Consider the following 22,609-nt stretch of genomic DNA (forward strand, 5'->3'; position numbering starts at 1 on the left):
CTGCTGTGAATGAACATTCTTTTTGCTTCAGTTGAAGAGAAGGAACCCAACTGTTTTCTCATGAACACAGGCCCGTAGCTGGGGGAGGGGGTGCTGGGGGGCCAGGTACCACAAATCTTTCCCCTGTTTTACACCCTCATATCTCCCTGCCTGCTCTCAGATGGACTGTCCTGGAATTCCTATAACAGGCCCTGAGGAGAAGCAGTCCTGCTCAGTAAGCTCCCAGTCAGGAGAGAACTGTCTCCATCGAAGGTCAGTGGCCTTCTGCTGGGGTTCTTGCCTGATGGGGCTGGCGGTGGGTTGGGAACAGCAGATTCAGCCAATGGCACGGCAGAGACAGTGTGAGCCAATCCTGCTCAAGCCACATCCATCCAATAAAAATCCTGAGAATTGCCACCACGCTTGGGCTTTTATTATTTACCTGATTCGTGGGCCATAAAAAATTATCAACTTTAAAAATAGTGCTCCACCAAGGGAGAATGATTCAGGCCAGCAAAATTAATGCAAATAATTGTTTTTCTATTTGATATATAGCTATGCTCACTGAGAATGGGTTTAGCATATGTAATGAGATAAAAAACCAATATCTTTGTAATATGTGCGTAAGTCCAACAGGCATGCACAATACGCTCAAAAACACTTCTCTCACCTCCCTCACAGCCAAAACAGCACTATTCTTCAAGAGAGGAAAATGGTAGAAAAGGAAGAGTGGGAGAGAGAGATAAGGAATAATAAAGTAACAAAAAGGTGAGCAGTAACACCACGGCTATCATGCCCATCCCCCACAGGAGAGGGGAGACTTCAACACTGAGCCTGCAAAACAGATAAAAGGAAAAAGTGAGCCAGAATAAAAGCTCAAAGGTAAAATACTAGAGTTGAGATAAAAGAAATTAAAATAAATAGATAAATATATAAAATAGATGGATATAAGATGAAATAAATAGATAAAATAGTATAGAATAAAAAATAAAAGCCCTGGAGACGGAGCACTGCCTCATAACATCCTGCAACAGTGCGCCAGGACCAGCACTTCTTGCCTGTTAAAACCCTTACTTCTCCCCTCCCATCTTCAAAAATGGAGAAGGAAGAGAGTTAGGAAATAGAAAAGTATTGAAGCCAAAACAAAAAGAAATTAATCCCTCAGTTTGGTATTTGTAAAACTGGTTTTGTCTGAGATTGTAGGGTTGCTGGGCTGTTAAAGACAATGAAATATCATGGCTAAAATGCTCCACTGCTAGAATTCCCAACCACCAGGTGATTGCTGGAGATCTACTGGGATTACAACTGGTTTCCAAAGATCAGTTCATCTGTGCGTGAAGTCAGGAGCTTGGGAGTGCTACTGGAGTCCTCCCTTACAGTGGAGGCCCAAATAGCTGCCACTGCCAAATCCGCCTTTTTTCATCTTAGACGGGCGAGGCAGTTGGCCCCCTTCTTGGAACGAGGCTACCTGGCAACAGTGATTCATGCGACGGTCACCTCGAGATTGGACTACTGTAATGCCCTCTACATGGGGCTGCCCCTGTACCAAGCTCGGAAACTGCAGCTAGTGCAGAACGCAGCAGCCTTTCCTCCCCCGCAACAGACACCCTGTGAGGTAGGTGGGGCTGAGAGAGCTCTCCCAGGAGCTACCCCTTCAAGGACAGAATCTCAGAGTAGCCTACAATCTCCTTTCACTTCCTCCCCCACAACAGACACCCTGTGAGGTAGGTGGGGCTGAGAAAGCTCTCCCAGAAGTTGTCTTTTCAAGGATAGACTCTCAGAGCTGCCTACAATCTCCTTTCCCTTCCTCATCCACAACAGACACCCTGTGAGGTAGGTGGGGCTGCGAGAGCTCTCCCAGAAGCTGCCCTCTCCAGTTTAGAAACCTGAGTCTCCCTCTCCAGTATTCTATTTGTTTCAACAGTGATTCATGCGACTGTCACCTCAAGATTGGACTACTGTAATGCCCTCTACATGGGGCTGCCCCTGTACTGAACTTGGAAACTGCAGCTAGTGCAGAACGCAGCAGTCAGGCTGCTAGTGGGACTACCTCGGTGGGAACATGTGAGGCCTAGGCTGCGGGAACTGCACTGGCTGCCAATTGTATACCGGGTTCGTTACAAGGTGCTGGTTATCACCTTTAAAGCCCTATATGGCCGAGGACCGCCTCTCTCCATATGTTCCCCAGAGAGCACTGCGCTCCAGCTCACAAAATCTTTTGGAAATCCCTGGGCCTAAGGAGGCCAAACTAAAAACAACCAGGGAGCAGGCCTTCTCCATAAAAGCGCCCCAATGGTGGAATCAGCTGCCGGAAGAGGTGCGGGCCCTACGGGATCTTAATCAGTTCCGTAGGGCCTGCAAAACCACCCTCTTCCAATTAGCCTTTTAAGATGGAACCAGAACTAATATTACGCTATCTTGGACAAACAGAGACTGTAGCACCATTGTATTGTTTTAGCTTAATTTTAATATTAATTGTTTATTGATTATATTATCTGTTTCTTGTTATACCATGATATTATATCATGCTTTGTAAGCCGCCCTGAGCCTGCCTTGGCAGGGAGGGCGAGATATAAATAAAAACATTATTATTATTATTATTCAAGGCTAGCTTTTCTCTGCACAACAGAGAGATGGGGGAAGGAAGGAAGCCAAATGGAGCTCAGGCTTTGCAGCCTGCGTCAGTCTTCAAGGCTAGCTTTTCTCTGCACAACAGAGAAATGGAAGGAAGGAAGCCAAATGGAGCTCAGGCTTTGCAGCCTGTGTCAATCTTCAAGGCTAGCTGTTATCTGCACAACAGAAAGACAGGAGAAGGAAGAAAACCAAATGGAGAGCAGGCTTTGTAGCCTGTGTCAGTCTTCAAGGCTAGCTTTTCTCTGCACAACAGAGAGATGGGGGAAGGAAGAAAGCAGAGCAGAGGTCATGCTTTGCTGGGGGCAGGGCTAGCTTTGGCTTTTCTTGTGACTCGGTAGTGAGGCTTCCGTGGCCCGGTACTGGGTCACGACCCTGCAAATGGGAAACACTGCCCTAAGCCATTCATCCTTTGGCCTCTGTTGAGTATCAAGCGCTGAGAGATGCCTTTCTGTACCTAAGACGCTGCAGAGCTACATCAGAATAGACAATACTGAGGAGAATGGTGGGACTGACTGTTGGCTAAATACATGGAATAAACGCTGGTGTAGCACTGGCAGTTTTTATTGGCCCAATATCAGGGAGGGGGTTGTACCATTTTTGGCCCATACTGGTGTCTTACAAAGTCAAAGTCTGATACCCAGAAGCAATACTCCCTCTAAGCTGTGGAGTTTTGTGAGCAAAAAATCTACTTTGTGAGCTGACATTAAAATTGTGAGCTACTGCATAAATTAGCTTGCTCTAGAACCATTTTTCCTCAGCTGGGACAAAAATGTGTGAGCCAGAGGCTAAAAAACTGAGCTCTCTCACACTAACTCAGCTTAGAGGAAACACTGCCCAGAAGATATATTTAGTTGGAATTGATTTTTGGCTACGAGAGTTTCTACTTTGATTATTTAGACTTGTACAAAGAATACCTGTCCTTTTTTTAAAAATCTTGTAAAATAATCAAAAGAAGAGGCTTTACTGTGTCTAAGGTAGATACAATGGAGAGGCAGTGTCGTGTATTAGTCAGATTGTCAGGCTAGGATCTGTAAGTGTCAGGTTTGAATCCCCACTTGCATGGATTTTTACTGGACTGTCTTGGGCCAGGCATGCAGTCTTTGCCTAATGGACCTCACTGGTTTTTTAGGCTAAAACAAAGGGGGGAAACCAGCAATATAAGCTATTTGGGGTCCTGTGGGGAGAAAGGCAGAGTATAAATTAAGTAAACAATAATAGAGTTCTCCAGGAATTTTACCCATGGCAATTGGGGATGTCTTCAAGACAATCTGTGGAGTAAGACCTTTTGCTACATTTTATCTTTCAAGATATCAAAGTCATGTTGCAAAGCTAGGCAAAGGTAGTTAGTGTTCATTTACACAGCCATCTGCTCTGATTGCCTTAGAGTTTCCTCCAGGGTGTTGCCATGGAGGGTCTCTCCTGCCTGCTGCTCACTATTGCTCTCTCCTATGCTTTCCCACTCCTAAGTAAGATGGAGGCTGCTGTTAGTTTTGCTTGCTTCCCTAAAACAAGCTTTTTGAGAACCAAGGAAATATGAAATCAAAGTTGGAGATGAAAAGGCAGGTGGGGCATGTTCTTGTTAGGACCTTACAGTGTTGAACATCCCATTGCAAAAGTCAAGTATGGAGACTGCATACTGGTCTATGCTTTCTTAAATTCTTTCATTTTTATTTTTAGATTCCAGATAGGGAATTTTTACTCCGCATCTCATATTTGGAAATTCATAATGAGACAGTAAAAGACCTGCTGTGTAGTAGCATCAGGAAGAAAAAACCTCTTGTTGTTCGGGAAGACATCGGTGTACGTAAATGAAGTTGTGTGACTCCTGGATTACAAGAAAATCATTTATGTTCTTAAAAGCCCTTGTAAATTGGAAGACAAAATGCTGATCCTCTTGTACTGCTGTGTATCTTTCAGTCTGACTGGATCATGCTTGAAACTCATTGGGCGTTTTCGCACTGACCTTCAAGTGGCGCGACGACCCTCTTCACACCGGAGGATCTGCGCGGATTTCGCACAAGAAGCGCCGGCGCACCCAAAAGAGCCGGCGACTTCCGTCACGAAACCCGCTCAAACGTTTTCCTGCTTCTTGGCGGTTTCCGTTTGAGCGGGTTTCGCGACGGAAGTTGCCGGCTCTTTTGGGTGCGCCGGCGCTTCTTGTGCGAAATCCGCGCAGATCCTCCGGTGTGAAGAGGGTCGTCGCGCCACTTGAAGGTCAGTGCGAAAACGCCCATTGTGTTCTTAAAAATGACAGGATTGTGCTATTGATTGTCTCCCAGTTGTACAAATGTTTGTTCTGTATAACATAGAATGAACTGGTATTAAACTTTAGGAACCTGAAGTTATATCAGTGAGATTAGCATAACTGGTACCAGCAGCATTGCAAACAATCACAAGTAGGATCTCAAGGGCCATGCCACACAGTTCTAGTTGTTACACTGCCTTCAGGTCAGTTGACCGAGATAATCTCTGCATTTAGAAGTTAGGCAAGTGTCCACCAGTGAAGGTGGCTTTATGGCTGTGTCCCACTTAAGAAAATAACGAAGGGAAGTTTGCCTTGTGTTCCCTTTGTCTAGGTGCTGGCTAAAATCTATTCCTCTCCCCCCCCAAATGATAGGGTATTAATTACCGTATTTTTTGCACCATAAGACTCACTTTTTCCCAAAAAAAATGTGGAGGGAAAAGTGTGTGCGTCTTAAGGAGCGAATACTGCAAAAAATTCACACAAATGCCTCTAAATTCACACAAACAGCTCTAAAAACTAGGTGCGTCTTATGCTCAGGTGCGTCTTATGGAGCGAAAAATACGGTACTTTTTCTTTTGTGGTTTCTTAATTGTGTGGGAGTTGACACTTGAAGGAGGTTCTTGAATGCTATGCTATAACTTGGGATTTACCGTATTTTTCGCACCATAAGGCGCTCCGGAGGATAGGACGCACCCTCCTCCTGGGGGGCGATCCGCTGCCTCTTCCTCCGATCCGGCGCTTCCCCCGCGCCTGCCTGCCTGGCTCCATCTTCTTCAGGCAAGCGCTGGGATCGCTCCACGTGGCCCCAGCGCTTCGCAAGCGCCGGCTGCGGAGGGGGCAGCGTGCTTCCTCCTTGCCTGTGTTCCTGGCTTCAGCTGTGATGTTTAAAGCAAGCGCTGGGATCGGAGGGGGGAGGGAGCAATCCCAGCGCTTGCTTTAAACATCACAGCTGAAGCCAGGAACACAGGCAAGGAGGAAGCACGCTGCCCCCTCCACAGCCGGCGCTTGCGAAGCGCTGGGGCCACGTGGAGCGATCCCAGCGCTTGCCTGAAGAAGATGGAGCCAGGCAGGCAGGCGCGGGGGAAGCGCTGGATCGGAGGAAGAGGCAGTAGATCGCCCCCCCCCAAAAAAAGGTACGTACCTTCAGACCATAAGACGCACACACTTTCCCCCCCACTTTTTTTTGGGGGGGGGAGTGCGTCTTATAGTCCGAAAAATACGGTACTTGTTATGCATTTGATTAGCTTTTTATTGTGAATGACACAGAATGCCCATGGGTTAGAAAGGCTGTTCTTCAGTTTACTGGAACAAAGGAGGCACTGGGATTATGTTTCTTAGAGCAGCAGTTCCCCAGGCCACAGGGCAACCCTCACTTGGGGCGTGGTCTACTCTTCAAAGGAAGAAAATTTATTTTTGTCCCTGTGGGTATGTCCAAAGCACTTCTCCTGAATCCCAGCATCAGTTCTCAGTGTTTCCTAGTGGTTTCCTCCAATGTTACCTGTTATCAGACACCAGGTCCCATTGTTTTTAATAAGAGATAGTTCCCTGACATTCAGCTGCCAAGCTTGCTACTTGCTGCAAGAACAGTGATAAAGCGGTAGAGAAGATTGTGAGCATGTAATAAAAGAACATTCTGACTTTGACATTTTCTTGTAGAGGAACATCTATGTGGAAGATCTGATTAAAGAGGTGGTGATTTCTCCAGAGCAAGTTATGAGCTGGCTACAAAAAGGCGAAAGTGAGATTGCATTTCTCAAGTGGCTGACAATTCTGAAACCCATTTATACAAGCTTTGTGCCTTAGTATATCTGTTTCTACAAGTAATTTTCTTTGTTTTTAAACAGCAAATATAACTATGTGGAGACAAAGATGAGTGAAAGAAGCAGCCGTTCCCATACAGTCTTCAGAATGGTAATCTATCTTAATGGCTGTTCAGCTTGTTGCTTAATTTTTTTGTCAACTAAGTGGAAGAATCAAGCTGGGGGCATGTAGATTGGGGTGGGTTTCTTTGGTTCCCATTCAATCCATGGGCTAACACCCACCCACCCGCCCCCAAAAAAGTATTTATTCAGCCTTTGTTCCTATTGTCTACATGGCGACCTTACTCCCTGACATTTTGGGATTGGACCCACCACTCTGTTAGGTATCCAAAGGTCTCTACAGGTTCAAAAATTTGGGGACCCCTGCCTAGGGGTGCTTGAGAAGCTGACTTTGCTTCCATTCCAGCATGGCTGAATGCAGCCTGTATAATATGCTGTAATTTGATCATGGATGGCGGGAGAGTTCTATGCTTGATGACAATGTTGCACTGAGCATGCCACTGACTTTCAGTCAGGGAACTTGGGTGTGTGGGGGGTGGGAGATGTACACACATGTTACAGTTCATAACTGTAGGTGTTCTGCTAAATTACCCTGAGTCACTGCTTTGCTATGTTTCTTTTGAAGATAATCGAAAGCAAAGAAAAGACTGATGCTTCCAATTCAAATTGTGATGGTGCTGTCATGATCTCTCACTTGGTGAGTTTTTGAAAGATAACAAAGTTCTAAGTTGGTTTGGGCATGGCAGTGGTTAATTTGTGTGTTACAATATCCCTGAAAGATCCCAGTTCACCACTTTTTGAATTTGATCTTGGGCAATCAGAGCTCAACATCTGCTTCAAGCACTGAAGGAATCTATGAACTGCTGAAGCATAAACTAAGAATGGTTCATTTGCAATGATCCTAGGGATTGAGAGGGCTGAGAGGGGGGTGGTGTGTCACATAGCTTCAGTGCCATAGTAGATTGACAGTGGCAAATCATTATATTGTTCCTAAACAAATGGCTACTACTTGGAATTCTAAAATAATAAACCACTGCTGTTGCCTGTTGAAGGTGTGACTTTGTGTCACAGTAGCAAAATGAGTCTGAAGAGAGCTTCGGTAAACACTATTTGAGCCTAGTAATGTTTAACTCCCAGGCATTTGACTTAAAGAAGGCTGTAATATAAACCGGAGTTTGTTCATCTTGGCTCAGGTCATCAAGACACTTTCTGATGATCAGTCTGGGTAAGCACAAGAATGGTCTCTTTCACCATATAGTAGGCCTAACGGGGGTGGCTTTTAGAAGGGTTTTTGCCACTTCTAACAAGTAAACTTGAATTCCTTACTCCTGTCATTTTTTTTTTATCCAGAGGCTTCATAAAATATAGAGACAACAAATTTACAAAAATTTTACAGAACTCACTAGGTGAGAATGCTATAATCTGTACAGTTACTCCAGTATCTTTGGAAGAGACATTAAGCACCCTTCAGGTAACCCTGGTTTGGAAACTGTTCTCAGATATATATAAGAGATTTCTATTCTGTGTTTCTGCACAAGCCACCCCTATAATATCCTGTTTTAGAACTGTTCATCCCCATTTGGCATCTGCCTTGTCTTCTGCTTCCACTAAATCTGTCAGGCGTAACTGATCTGATCTGTAGTCATTCAAAACATGGGACTTAAGCAGGCAATAAAACAGAAGTGGGATCCTTCTGCACTTACAGATCAGCCATTTGCATACTTTGCGTCTTCTTGTTTGTGACACAGAGAGAGGGGATTGTATGCAGAAGGGTTTTTGGGGAAAGCAGCTTTTGCTAAGAAGGCTTGCTGAACTTGCTTTGTTTGTTTGTGCCTCTTCTAGTTTGCTAGTACAGCAAAGAAGATGAAAAATAACCCCAAAGTAAATGAAGTTCTAGATGATGATGCCCTCTTAAAGAGGTACTGAAGAGAAATAGAAGACTTGAAGCGGTGCTTGGAGGAAGTATGTTTCAGTTCTTTTCAGAATTCTAAAAGCTGAAGTTCCCAAGCTTCAGAAGAATACTACAGGAAGTTGTAATGCCTTATTAGACTGGGATCAACAAACATTTTGCAAAATAGAAAACAGGCTTTCACGTTCCCTGAAAGTCTTCAAAAAGCTGGTGGTTTAGTAGAAGGTGGGAGAGATGGTTTCAGGGCACAGAGGAGCTAACCTTCTACTCTTCAGCAAAGGGGACTGGGATTCAGAAAAAAGGCCCCTTTCTTTTAAGTATATACAAGCCAGTAGATGTCTTCCTGGCATTAGCTGGAGCACACAAGTTCTTCATAAGGCAGGGAACAGAAGAAAAACATGGTAGAGCTGGAGATTAAAAGCCAAACTTAATAAAATTGATAACACTGCCATGTGGTTCGAGTTGTAGGTAATGATGCTATCCCATTCTCCCTCCCCTTGCATACATTCAGTACCCCAAGAAGCACACATAACTTTAAGCTTATCCTGCATTAGTGGAGTAGCCTTCAGTCTGCAGCTTGTAGTATTTTAAACCCAAGTGTAAAATACGTTGCAGCCTGTCATTGCAGCTTTGTGGCTGGCAGTCAGTTGTCTTTATCTCCCCTTTACAGTCCAAGTTGGGAGTCTACTTGATCCATCCATTGATGTGAGGTGCCTTTCCTTACAGATCAAGGACAGCTAACTATGGGGGACAGGCAGATAAGATCTGCTTTTTGATGTAATCTGTTAATTCTAATGAAAGGTCCTATCAATTTCAGCCAGAAATGTCACACAAAGACACTGCCCTTTGAGACAATGAAAACAGACATTGAGATTTTTGAGGGAAGGGGCTTAGTTTTACAAGTCCAGCATTTTTGATGGATTTTGATACTTAGCTATATACATTGTCTCATTGTCTCATGCATATTTTTAGCATACAGCATATGTATTAATTTGCAGGTTTCTTCAAACTGTCACACCAGAGATAAAGAGAAAGGCCTGCTCGCCCAGCTCTTGGAAGAGAAGAACTCATTGCAAAAGCTGCAGGAGGACAGGATAAGAACCTTGGCCGAGATGGTGGGCACGTCATCATCTTTTTTGCAAGAAGAGTTAAAAGTGAGCCTGAAAAACTGGTTATTACAAGGGCCTCAAAGTTGATAGCTGCGATAGATAAGCTTGCAGTGCCATCCTGAGAACACTTTCCTGGGAGAAAGCCCCTTTGGATATACCTGAGTAGGATTCTTGAGTTGACTTGCTTAACATTGTCCTCTTAGAAGCTAAAATTCTCAATCTCTGTGTGAACACATAAATATTTAAAAAGTGAAAGAGGAGGTCCCATATAGGGTTAAGCAAAAGCATTCTATAAAGGGATGAAACTGCAATAAAACATTTCATTGAACTTTCCCAGGCTTTCGTATGGTGGGCTGCAGTGCGTGCGTACACAGGAGCTATGCACAGTTGCCAGATACAGAACCGAGTCACTGAGCTTTGAAACAGACCCTGAACTAACAGTTTGAGACCACTAGAGTGCCAGGCCCAAGGAACTGCAGCCTCTGCTTCAAGATGATCAGGACTGAAATCTGTCATAGAGCCATGCCAAAAGTATTACTTTCTTTCTTCTGAGCTTCTTGACTTTTGTTGTTGGTGGTGTAATATTGCATTTTAGGCTAGAAAGAGGAGGAGAGTTACTTGGACCCCTGGACAAAATAAACCACAACAAGGAAATATTCCCAGATGTCCCTGAAAGGGCCAAAAGATTTAATGTCTTTTTTCAACCTTAGCAGAGATGGAAGAATGTAAGTGTGCTTCTCTGGGAAAATATGAATATGAATAGGACAGTGCTCTGAATGAGTGGGTAAGCTGTTGCATGCATGTCTAGTTGAGAAGAAATTAAGAAGTCTATAGTATGGGTTATGGCTAGATTACTTGATAACAGGTGCTCAATTGCCTGTAGTGTTAACTATAGTTAAATTGGTGCTGCTAATTCAAAGTTTTCTCTCTCTGTTATTACATAGATATATTAAAACTAAAGGATCACAGGAAGGTGTGGGTCCTTGGCTAGCTTGGGTGCCTAAATGTTCAGCCTCGTGACAGTGGTTCCCAGGGGTTTGGTTGTTCTAGTCTATGTGCAAATGTTACTGAATCTTAATGCTGACCCAGCAGACTGTCTCTGGTGTTGCTTTTTTTTATTTCTTCCATGATGCAAACCTCTCAGGTTTGCAAGTATATGAAAGAATGCTTAGATTTTTGCTCTTGAGCACACTAGGGCCATTGCACACAACCTCCTTGTATTGTGTAAGTAAGACTTTTTGGTCATACTGCACTGGTAAAAAGTCTGGATTTTGTCTTTGTAGCTGTGTCTTCAGTATTCTCAGAGTACTGCTGCAATTCCGGAAGAGGAGTGGATTCCAGTTCCTGAAGTGAGTCTGGTAAACAATCCTGGAAACCTGCCTATTAAGAGATGGGGTTCTGATCTCTGCAGTAGCTTTAGATATGGGCGGCTTTAGATAACTGCAGCTTCTGAGCTACCAGTATACTGCGCTCAATCCAGCTTTTTCACTCACTTGCCCAATTCCCCTCCTTCGTACAGCTCCTACCCCACATGGTTTTTGAGCATTTTGATTCCCAACATAGCCTTGGGCAGGAGGTCCTTTTTAATCAGCTGAAAAACTGGTTGGATCCCACTCAGTATTCCTAACATACACAGGTTGAGTACAGCATGGAGTCCAATTGGAGTGAAGGGGAAGAGATGGAATTAAGTGGCTCATTGAAGTATTTTTTTTTTAATTCTAGAACCATAAAGATTTTGCAGATTCTGTCATACTTTGTGAAACTCTTGCAGCAGAAAGGGTAAGTCAGTTTAGTGTTATTTAGGAACTGATCTGATGCCTAAGTAAAAAAATCTCTTACTCTAGTTTATTTTCAACTGTGTAGGATGTGGCTGTAACTAAACAGCAAGCTACCCAAGCACAGCTGGAGACCTTACAGGTAGAAAAAGAACATCTGTCATACAAAGTAAAGGAACTGGCAGAGAAACTAGAAACAAATGAATTTATTAATTTTGAAATAGAAGCCTTAAAGGAACATGAGGTAAGATGGAATGAGACCTAGTGAGACTCTACTCATTTAAAAGTTGCATCTAGAAATGCATGCCTTCTCTGAAAACTTAGGGCAGATTTTTCAGCAGCAGTGCCTGTTTCAATGTGACCACACAGCAGATGCACACTAGAAATCTAGAATTGCTCTCTTTGTGCATTCCACCACACTGTATCAGAGTTGGAATCAGTCCATTGGCACCTTGGAGACCAAAAAGATTTTCAAGGTATAAACTTTCAAGAGCGGGCCAATGGTATGCACCTGGGTGAAATCACCATGGTGACGGGTTCTCTCTCGCTCATCGGGCCATTCTTCCCCCTCCAAGCGTGGCGTAACATCTCCCCTTTGGAAGCCAACAAGCAGTGCTGTAGATCCGCCCACACCCAAGTGGCCGGCCACCACATATGTCTGGATTGGGCTGTAAAAGTTCCTGAAACTTTATGATAGTGAACCCATCAAACTTCTGTTCCTGAACCACGAGCAAGGCAAAATTCATTACAAATTTTGCTTTGTGGTTCGTTTTATGCCCACCCCTACTAGTAACCATCTGGTTTTCAGGTGTCTTTTGACAGTGTGGATCAAAAGATTATTTGAAAGCAGTTTTAAATGGCTCCAGTTTCAAATTTTCTGAGGTCAGCTCAGTTCTTAATGAGTGGTTGTGTGGAAAGAAGCATATTTTGTCTCTTTTAGAGACATGGTTAATGCCTATCTTTTAGTCTTATACTAAGACTAATGCGAAGTTGGCATCATCCTATCACTTTTTTAAAAAATGGAGCTGGTTGGTGTAATATTTGGCTTATTTTGGCTAGCACTGTAGCCTAATACACTGCGTGCATTATAACCTCCTGAATTGTGTGGGAAAGCAGAGTTGGTGGGAGGGTGGTACATAAATCAAATAAATAAAATAATTTGTGGAAAGACAAGACCAGAGCAGCCCTGTGCAAAGAAAGTTGTCACCTTTCAATTTCTTGAACTTTTCCAACTGGGTTTGGAGGTGCAGTCCCTCTCGGAAAGGGGGGGAGAATTCACCAATGAACAAGTCAATTTGAGCTACAGTTCTGCTGCCAAATAAACTACCATGGTGTCTAAAAAGCAGTGAATTGAATCTGTCTTCAGTGCTTACAGTAGCTCATGGTGATGCAGTCAATCAAATTGTGTTTCCTCTTGTATTCGCAAATAGGTGTTTTTTAAATCTACAACCAACACAAAATGGAGCTGTTGCACGCTGTCTGCTCCAGCTACATCACTGTCCTTTTTAATACACATTCTGCTTTTTTTAGTTCTCCAGAACAAATGCAAAACTGGAGCAAGATTTGCATGAACTGAGGCAGCAGCTGGAAGAAGCCAGTCAAGAAAAAATATCGGAGAGCAAAGAACAAGCTGACCTTGAAAAGCTTCAAGCAAAAGTCTCAAAAATAACAGTGAATAAGCATTAACATTTATAAAGAGGCTTCATGTATACGCTGGACTGCATTTATTACACAATCTATTGTTATAACCTGGAAATGTGTTAAGATGTGAGAGAGCAATTTATTTCAGATTTGTACTAGGAGACACCTTGCTTATTGATGCCTGCTGCAATCCTATCTTGTATCATTCTGAGAGGAAGGTTTACTGTCTCATTGCTAGTTCTAGATATGTTCTCTGGGTTATTTACTTGAACCATCGTTACGTCTTCTGATCAAATAGGTAGGAAGCCCTTTTTTGCAGATGCATCAGATTGCTTTCCCAGCAGTAAAACTGGATCCAGAATTGCCCTAGCCTTTGTGAGTGGTCAAGGGGAGACACCTCGTTCCTTCATCACCAGCAGAAAAACTGGTGGCATCCAACCATCATTTGTAACTGAACCTTATGCTGCTTCTTTGATTTCAGGAAGCTCTGCAGAAGCTCCCAATGATAGAAAAGAGATATGAATATCTTGGAAGAACTGCTCTTAATCTAAAGACTGAAGTCCAAAAAGGACTTGCGACAAAAATTCTCAAAGATGTTTCCCGTGAGGAGGCAAAACAGATTAAAAGGCTCTAAATGGAACATGAGGTTGTAAGCAGCAGTCTCCTCAGCTTGCTGAACAAACTGCAGGTACCCATTTTAAAAACACTCCATATATGTTCTGTAACGTTTTTCACTATGATCGCTTACATGAAATGTCAACTTGAAGGGTAGGAAATCTTTCTGTTGGTTGCATAATACACAAAATTGTAGCTGCACAGTGTTGCTTGGTGCTTTCTGCCCTGCAAGTGCTGCTGTGTTGCAGATGCTTCTGGGGGAGCATTCTAAGGCCCATTCCAGTTCTCCACCCCCCCTCCTCCCAATATCAAATTTGAGGTGAAACTACTCTAAACAGGGTCCCAGCATTTGTGTTGCGTAGAGCTCTGTGCAGTTGAATGTTCTACATGTATAAAATGTAACACCATTTGGATCTGTTCGGCCTTGCTTATAGCTATGAGTGAACTTAGCTAAGAACCTAGAATTCACAGAATGTTCTTTGGTTTTTTACAGCAGGAACATGATGGGTAGCCTAGAAGCCTTTTTAGAAATCTTCTCTGACATTTGTATTTCCCACATGCGGGGAGACTTCTGTGGTTTCCCTGTTACTGCTTTGGCTACTAATACAGCACAGCAGCAGCAGGGCTTCTGTATAGGGGGCTTTCCTGCTCCAGTCCTCAGCAACTTTCAGTCCTTCTCTGCCTTTGGAGTTTTTTTTTTCCTGAAGGGGTTTTTAATTGGCAGCTGAATGTTGTTATGTAGTTATAGCAAACTAGCAGGTTCTCTGAATTCCCAGCTTTTGTTTTAAAAAAATCTTAGAACAAATATGGTTTCAGGGGGAAAAGATTGTTATAATATTCAGTTGCTGATTTAAACCACAAAAAACCCCTCCCATTGATAGGGCTAATGGAGCAGGACTGGCAAGTTCCAGACATTCCCATCCACATGGGTGCCACCCTGTTTTTGCTGCATTCTTTCCCAAAACATCTCAAACATTAAGTTTGGGAAAGGTCACAGGAAAGATTGGAGGGAAACCCAGGACATTCATGGAAACACCATAATGCTGTGGGGAAGCACAAGAACCCTTTTCCAGTAACACTCAAGGCCAAAAATCTTTTGTGCAAATATAAGTGACTTCTGATGATCTCCTTACTGAGAAGGAAACTCTGGTAAGTTTCCAAAGAAGAATGTGTGCAACATGCCTTCTTCTGTAGGTCTTTAAGTTTACCAGTTCTTTTAGGACCAAGAAAGATCCAACAGTTAGAGATATGGTGTGATGCAATGATAGGGGAAACTACCACCTGAAACATGAAACCTCTCCCTCTCTCTCCCTCTTTATGTTATGGCCAAAATTAACTCCTGGTAAAATAGTCCTGGTGGCAAGATGCAAACACAGTCTCTGCTGGAGAGCCAGTTTGGTGTAGTGGTTAAGTGTGTGGACTCTTATCTGGGAGAACCGGGTTTGATTCCCCACTCCTCCACTTGCACCTGCTAGCATGGCCTTGGATCAGCCATAGCTCTGGCAGAGGGTGTCCTTGAAAGGGCAGCTGCTGTGAGAGCCCTCTCCAGCCCCACCCACCTCACAGGGTGTCTGCTGTGGGGGAGGAAGCTAAAGGAGATTGTGAGCCGCTCTGAGACTCTTCGGAGTGGAGGGCGGGATATAAATCCAATATCATCATCTTCTTCTTCTTTATTTGGCTGCAGCTAATGTGATCCTGTTTACTGAGCTATCAGTCTTTGTTCTGTCATAATTGCTCTTAATTAGTGTGAGCTCGAGGGGAGCGGGGCGTCGCTGAGTAATGGCGGGTGCGTCTTAGTGAAGCTCCTCAACCTTCCCGACTAAATCTGGGTGCTACAGCCAAGTTGCAGACTCAGAATACGGTCCCATATGGGAAAATCCTTAAAAACTAAAGTGAAGGCAATAGATACAGCAAAAATCAAAGCGAAAGCTGTTGCAGAAGCCTCACCATCGGTAAAAGTCTTCTTTTCTCCAAACTCTTCCCCGGTGCAGGAAAACCGCTCTCCTTCGGCAGGCCCTAACATGGCGTCCGGGCAGAACTCTCCCGGTAAAGATCAACCCGATACTGATGATGCCCCAATTTGTAGAAAAGACCTAATACAGCTGAGGGAGGATATCCATGTCTACTTCAAAGAAACTGTAGAGAGCTTACTAGCGCCAGTTAATAAGAGGGTGGAAGAAGTTGCAAATGATTTAGAAATAACTGCTAAAATGACGGAACGCACTGTTGAAGTTTCGCTGGCTTTACAATCAGAATTAAAACAGCTAAAGGCTAAAGAGTCCCTACTTAACACCAGGGTGATAGCTCTGAAAAATCGTTAGAGGGCTCTAAACTTAAAATTTCGAGGGATCAAAGAAGGAGTGGAGGAAAATATGGACACTGCGGGGTGACATGATAGAGGTTTACAAGATAATGCATGGGATGGAGAAAGTAGAGAAAGAAGTACTTTTCTCCCTTTCTCACAATACAATGCTAGTTCATCTTTTCTGTAAGTTGGATGGGGTTCGCTGTTTGCCTGAGCTTTGGAGGGGGGAGATAATAATTGTTTTATAACTTTGCAGCCTTGCTTTATTTTCATCTGTTTCTTCCATTTCTTTTTCTTCCTGCTTGTTTTGTTGCTGCTGTTCTTTTAAAGTATTTTAACTATTTGTTACCACTCTTGATTGTTTTTACTCCTCCTTTTAGTTTAATGATGTGGTTTTATTAAACTCTGTTTTATTGTAAATGTTATCACAGGAAGCTTCCTTTGGAGAATTTTATTGATTATGGTATATTGACTAAATGAGATCAGTTAGTGGTGAGAAACAAAGTTTATCATAAATGCAGTAGAACTGTAACACAAGAAAACAAACCAGTTGGCTAACTGGTCAAGCAATCAAATGATAAGTCACAGTAACTGGTATTTATTTATAGCCAAGAATGGAAGAGATTAAACCTTGGCTTTGGGAGGATGGGGTGGAACCCCAAAATATCCCAGTGAACTACTTTTTAAAAATGAAATTAAACCAACACATGCAAGTCACATTTCAAATGTAGCTGGCATTGTAGTTCAGGGGAAGGGACTACTTCAAAACTGTGCCTTCATCCAGCTCCAATTGTGAATCCACTTCCTAAGGAATAGTTGTATTGAGCTTTCCAAGACCATGAGCTGTTCGGGAACCAGTTTTTAGCTGAAATGTAGGGTTTAAAATTAGCTAAAGTGTGTATATCTCATCAAAGAACCCTTGTTCTAGTCTCTGTTATCCAGGTGGAGACAGGCACCACTTGGCTTGCCTTCATGGAATATTTGGCTATTGCCAAATATCAAATATTGTTAATTTAATCCACTCATTGCACAGGCTAGAGGCCTGGGCACATCTGCCCCAGGTGGCTATATTCTGAACAACTTTATTAACTTTAACACTACAGGTAATTTCATGGCATGTGTTGGACTGCAGATTTTTTTTTTTAAAAAAGGTAACTACTGCAGATTCTTTTATCTCCAACAGACTAAAGGCTTGCAAGTGGTGAGTCCACAGAAACAGCATCTTCAAAAGACAGATTTAAACGCTGGATGGCAAATGCAAACAAAGAGGGCAACCCTGAGTGCAAGATACAATAACATTCTGCCATTTTTGAATTGTTTGTTGCTTTTATGGACTCTGATGGAAATCTTTCAGGTTATCCAAGAAGAACTTCAGTTTCCTCAGCATTTAACAAATAAGCAGCCATACTTGTCAGTCACATTTATCTGTGGGAGTGTGCGTGTGGATTTTGACCACTTGTGTGTCCATTTTGAAATGCCTTAAAATTCTAAATAAAGTACAAATAGCTGTTTTGTGCAAGGACTTGGGTTGTTTATTTAATTAAAATATATCCCATTTTTCCTCATGGTTCTACTGAGCTGATCTTTCTCAAGTGTGTCTCTGAAACCTAGGATGATTCTTAATTTTCTTACTATTGTAAATGACTGACTGAGTTTCCCTCATAAAGAACTGTACACATTGTTAATGATAGACATCCCTTGCAGTTATTTGATTTTGAGTGGGCAGAGAATCAGACATTAATTCCTGTTTATACCAACGCTCACTATGGTCTTGTAAGTCATCACCATCTCCTAGTAGTAGCCTGCTATATACAATATAGTAATTGACCAGATAACTAGAGGCAGGAATATTATTGTGCTCAATGAATGAATATTATTATGAAGTAAGATTAAATTGGTGGGTAATCAGCCACCCTTCTCACATACCATTTACACAGCTTGAACCCTTCAAAATCCAGCAGTATCTGCTCTACATAGCTGACCTGTGTCCTCTGCATTCCACCCTCTGTTTTGCCCTATAAATAATACAAGCAGGGGACTTGGAAGGTCTTGCAGTGGATAGCTCATTTGCCCCTCCCCTGCGGTTTCCTCTTTCCGCTTCCCTGAAAGCCCTTACCATCTCTCTCCTTTCCCTGCTTCATTCTGTCCTTCCCACTCAACAACCAACTTATTTTATTTATTTATTTATTTATTTATTTATTTATTTATTTATGTTATATTTATACCTTGCCCATTCTGTACAGACTCAAGGCGGCTAACAGCATAACAAACAATATTAAACAATAAAATAATCAGATAAATGACAATGGTGCTACTTCAGGCAGATCATGTAATATTTTCTTTCTCACATGCACAGATCCTAGGCAGTTAGTAATTAAAGTGCTATGGATCCAGATGTGGTGGCAGCCCTCTCCCATTAGATGTTATATGCCATCCGAAACAGTTCAGTCTTGCAGGCCCTGTGGAACTGTGATAAATCCTACAGGGCCCTGATGGCTTCTGCAAGGGTGTTCCAAAGTATTGGTGCCACAACCGAGAAGGCTCTTGCTCTGGTGGAGTTGAGCCTAGCCTCCTTTAGCCCAGGGACAGCCAAAAGTTTTTGAGAGCTTGATCGCAGTGCTCTCTGGGGAACATGTGGGACAAGGCGGTCCCACAGATAGGTAGGTCCTAGGCCATATAGGGCTTTGAAGGTTAATACCAGGACCTTGAAACAGATTCGGTACGCAACAGGCAGCCAGTGCAGTGCTCCCAGCACAGCACATGTGCTCCTGATGAGGAACTCTCATTAATAGCCTGGCTGCAGCATTCTGCAACAGCTGCAGCTTCCGAATCTGAGTCAAGGGCAGCCCCATGTGGAGAGCGTTACCTTTATCTGCTCCTCTTAATCTTCCCTTCAACTGGCAGCCTCTACCTGGGAAAAACTGTTATCTAGTTGTGTGGTGCCGGTGACTGGGCCAAGCTCACTTACAATATAGGGAAACCTGCAAAGGTTTGCAGGGAGCACCTCACTTTTCTCTGTATCCCCCTCCTTGCACTATTTCTTCTTTCCCTCATTCTGATAGCCTCCACATCCTTCTCCTGATACCTCAGCTCTCCCCCTACCAACCTACTTTTTTGTCTGTCCTCTCACTGGCTATATTGACTTAACCACAATGTGGACCCAAAGCCACCTAGATCATTCTCTCCATTGTATCTTCACAATAACCCTGTGAAGAAGGTTAGGCTTAGAGTTGGTAACTGGCCCAAAGTCACCAAATGAGCTTCCAAGGCAAACTGGTAACTCTGAACCTGGGTTTCCCAAATCCTAGTCTGAAGCTGTAGCCACTGCACCACGTAGGGATACCAGCCTCCAGGTGGGACCTGGGGATCCCCAAGAATTAAAACTCTTCTCCAGACAACAGAGATCAGCTCCCCTAGACAAAATGGATGCTTTGGAAGGTGGATTCTATAGCTTTGTGCCTCACTGAGGTTCTTGTGCTTCCCAGGCTCCATCTTCAAATATGCAAGGGATTCCCAACCTGGATCTGGCAACTGTACCCCCACCATCCCAGGGGGAACCTGGCAACCCTAGACCTCACTGACTTTTGAGGAGTGGCTGCTGTTGAACAGTAGCAAGCAGCCAGTCCTGTGTGAGTCATGGTAACTGACTTACCATGGTGACTGGTGGGTTGTTGTAACTAGGCACCTGGTGGTTGCTACCAGGCCTGGCCCTCCTGAGTTCTTCCTCAAAGGCCATCAGACCTGGAAAGGGCTCTGTCCCCTTCCCCCTTTACTGATAGAATCGAAAGTTGGCAATACTATCATATAATGGCTGTTGAGGGCATCTGTTTCTTAAAGCCACATATATTTGTATTATCTTGGGGGGGAGTTTAACCCCCATCCCCAATTTATATAGATAGATTATATAGATTTCACACCTGGTTGCCAACTGTTGAATTTTCCACAGGTGGGCTGGAATTCCCTTCTAGGCAGCTACCAGATAAATTTTTTAAAAGGAGAGAACATATATTTTGTTTATCTTGGTTTTTCAAAGAGGTCGTATCCGATTCTTAATATGAACTGGTTCAGCAACAGGACAAGTTAATTTATGTTCACATGCTATGATTTATTTAAAATGAAGGTGTATGTACTAGCTTGGGATAGCAGCTAGTGGTTTGGACTAACATTGAGAAGATCCAGGTTTGAATCCCAACTTTGCCATGAAAGCTTATGGGATGATCTTGGGCCAGCCTCACCTACCTCAAGGGACTGTTGTGAGGATATAACAAAGGAGAGGAAAACAATTAGATGCTCTGTCCCCATTGGACAGTTATTCATGGATTACATCTTGTTCTGTCTATAAATAGTCAAACTTCTAAGCATCTATATTGTTCAAGCAATTCTGGCCACAGGAGGCTGCCATTCATTTCTAAATACATGCGACACAGATGCCGAGCTCCATGCCAAATACTGAAAACTATCGCAAGATACACTGCTAATTGTCCCTCTCATACACAGCCGACTGATGGAAGTATTTTTTCTTAGCTGCAACAAAGTCGTTTTAATACGGTGAAGTCTCACTAGATGGCGGTATCTAAACTCCTCTTATGAGCGACGTTTCACAGTTAACTACAAATCCCAGCATGCAGTAAAGCATGAAACTTTCTCCAGGGCAAAGGTTTCAAAACCAGTAGCTGCCGAACTGCTTGAGGCAAGTATTTTTTCCTTAATGTCTGTCTCCTTAAAGGGAATTGGAAATGCATTTACATGGGAGAATTTTCTCTTCACCTCTATGAACTGTGTGTCGAATGCAGACGCAGTTTGGAATCCCCTCTGTCCTCTGTTGTTGGTCTGAGAGCGCCAAAGAGGTAAAGACGTGTGCTTGCACGCGAAAGCTCATGCCTTGAATAAACTTTTGTTGGTCTTAAAGATGCCACTAGACTCAAAATTTGTTCTAAAATTTTAATAGTTACTGCTGTCTGCACTCGCGTTTTTCCTTTACCACTCATCCATCTTGAAGACCAACGAAGTTTTATTCGCTTGGCTCCTACTTTGTTTTACTGCTTCAGACCAACACGGCTGCCCCCTTGGACTCATCCACCTTGTGACTGGGCTGGGGGGACTCTAAGAAGGAAACCACTTGTCGTTTTTGTCCTGGGTTAAGTTACTATTAAGAGCCCCGTGTCGCAGAGTGATAAAGCTGCAGTACTGCAGTCCTAAGCTCTGCTCACGACCTAAGTTCGATCCCGGCGGAAGCTTGGTTCGGGTAGCCAGTTCCAGGTTGACTCAGCCTTTCATCCTTTTGAGGTCGGTAAAATGAGTACCCTGCTTGCTGGGGGGAAAGCGTAGACTGGGGAAGGCAATGGCAAACCACCCCATAAAAAGTCTGTTGTGAAAATGTTGTGGAAACAGCATCATCCCAGAATCGGAAACGACTAGTGCTTGCACAGGGGACTACCTTTACCTTTTTAAAGTTACTATTGCCAAAACCATAGGCTGTATTAATTCGCCTGCGTGCACGTTCTTAACTTAGGTGCAGTTAACACGGTGTGGGTATCAAGGTCTCACTTGTCAACCGAAGATCTGCACGTGTTTGATCCGTAAGCGAAAACTACTTGCAAAATCTCTGCAAGCTGTATGTCTTGGATTTGTACCCTTCATTTTTAGGGATGGAGCGGCGAGGGAGAGGGGACTTGCAAAATCGCCAGGACTGCAATCCTCAGGAGAGTTGTACCCTTTCTGATTTCCATGAATTTAGAAGGGCACAGTATGTTTAGGATTGCTTTGTCAGTTAGGTGTGTGGACTCTTATCTAAGGGAATCAGGTTTAATTCCCCACTCTTCCACATGCAATTGCTGGAGTGACCTTAGTTCAGTCATAACTCTCTTAATGCTGTTCTGCTCAAGAGCAGTTCTGGGAGAGCTCTCTCAGCCCCACCTATCTCACAGGGTGTCTGTTGTGGGGAGGGGAAGGGAAAGAAGATTGTAAACTGCTCTGAGACTCCTTCAGGTATTCAAGGGTGGGTATAAATCCAGTCTCTTCCTTATTTCCATAGCAACCCAGAATAATAAAATAAATCCTTATACATTTCAAACCTACGAGAAGTGCTCCCTTAAAGAGTGAATCAAGTCAATATGTATATTTCTTTACTTTTCAAGTTAGCCTTGAACTAAAAAGTACAGAAATGCAGACATGGACCTGCTTCATTTTGAAAATAAAGGATAATAATGTAAACCATATTCACAGAATTAAAAAAAATCACATAATTGATTATGTAATGTATTACATTTAGTTACTATGGCAAATGTTATATATACAAAGTAAAGGATATTCAGATTTATTGATATCTTTAATGGATTTATAATTAACAACACACATCTTATCCAGTGCCCTTGTTCATTGTACTGTCTTCTGTACAGTCCCACCTGGATTGCAGGCCAGCTATGGAGAAGAGCTTCCAAGCTTTTCTGAAGAAGTTTCTAGGCTCTGGAGTGCTCCCCCTCCCCTCTGTCTATCAAGGTCCCTTTTTAGCCCAAAGGGTAACATGACAAAGGTGGGATGAGCACTCCTTCCCTCAGTTCCTTTCACCACCATGAGG

General features: G+C 43.3%; 1 protein-coding gene and 1 long non-coding RNA gene across 2 annotated transcripts; both read left to right on the forward strand.

The window, feature by feature from the left end:
• The first annotated feature begins 3,835 nt into the window (after positions 1–3,835).
• On the forward strand, positions 3,836–6,661 carry LOC132577460 (centromere-associated protein E-like). Its single transcript, XM_060247250.1, has 3 exons — positions 3,836–3,888; positions 4,291–4,413; positions 6,515–6,661. Exons 1-3 carry the CDS (start codon positions 3,853–3,855, stop codon positions 6,659–6,661), a joined length of 306 nt encoding a protein of 101 aa, XP_060103233.1. The 5' UTR covers positions 3,836–3,852.
• A 1,430-nt stretch (positions 6,662–8,091) lies between these two features.
• LOC132577547 (uncharacterized) lies at positions 8,092–9,729 on the forward strand. Its single transcript, XR_009555834.1, has 3 exons — positions 8,092–8,149; positions 8,521–8,640; positions 9,586–9,729. It is a non-coding gene; the product is annotated as an uncharacterized LOC132577547 (long non-coding RNA).
• The last annotated feature ends 12,880 nt before the right edge of the window (positions 9,730–22,609 follow it).

The sequence above is a fragment of the Heteronotia binoei genome, chromosome 9, assembly GCF_032191835.1.
Source record: "Heteronotia binoei isolate CCM8104 ecotype False Entrance Well chromosome 9, APGP_CSIRO_Hbin_v1, whole genome shotgun sequence".
Classification (NCBI taxonomy): domain Eukaryota; kingdom Metazoa; phylum Chordata; class Lepidosauria; order Squamata; family Gekkonidae; genus Heteronotia; species Heteronotia binoei.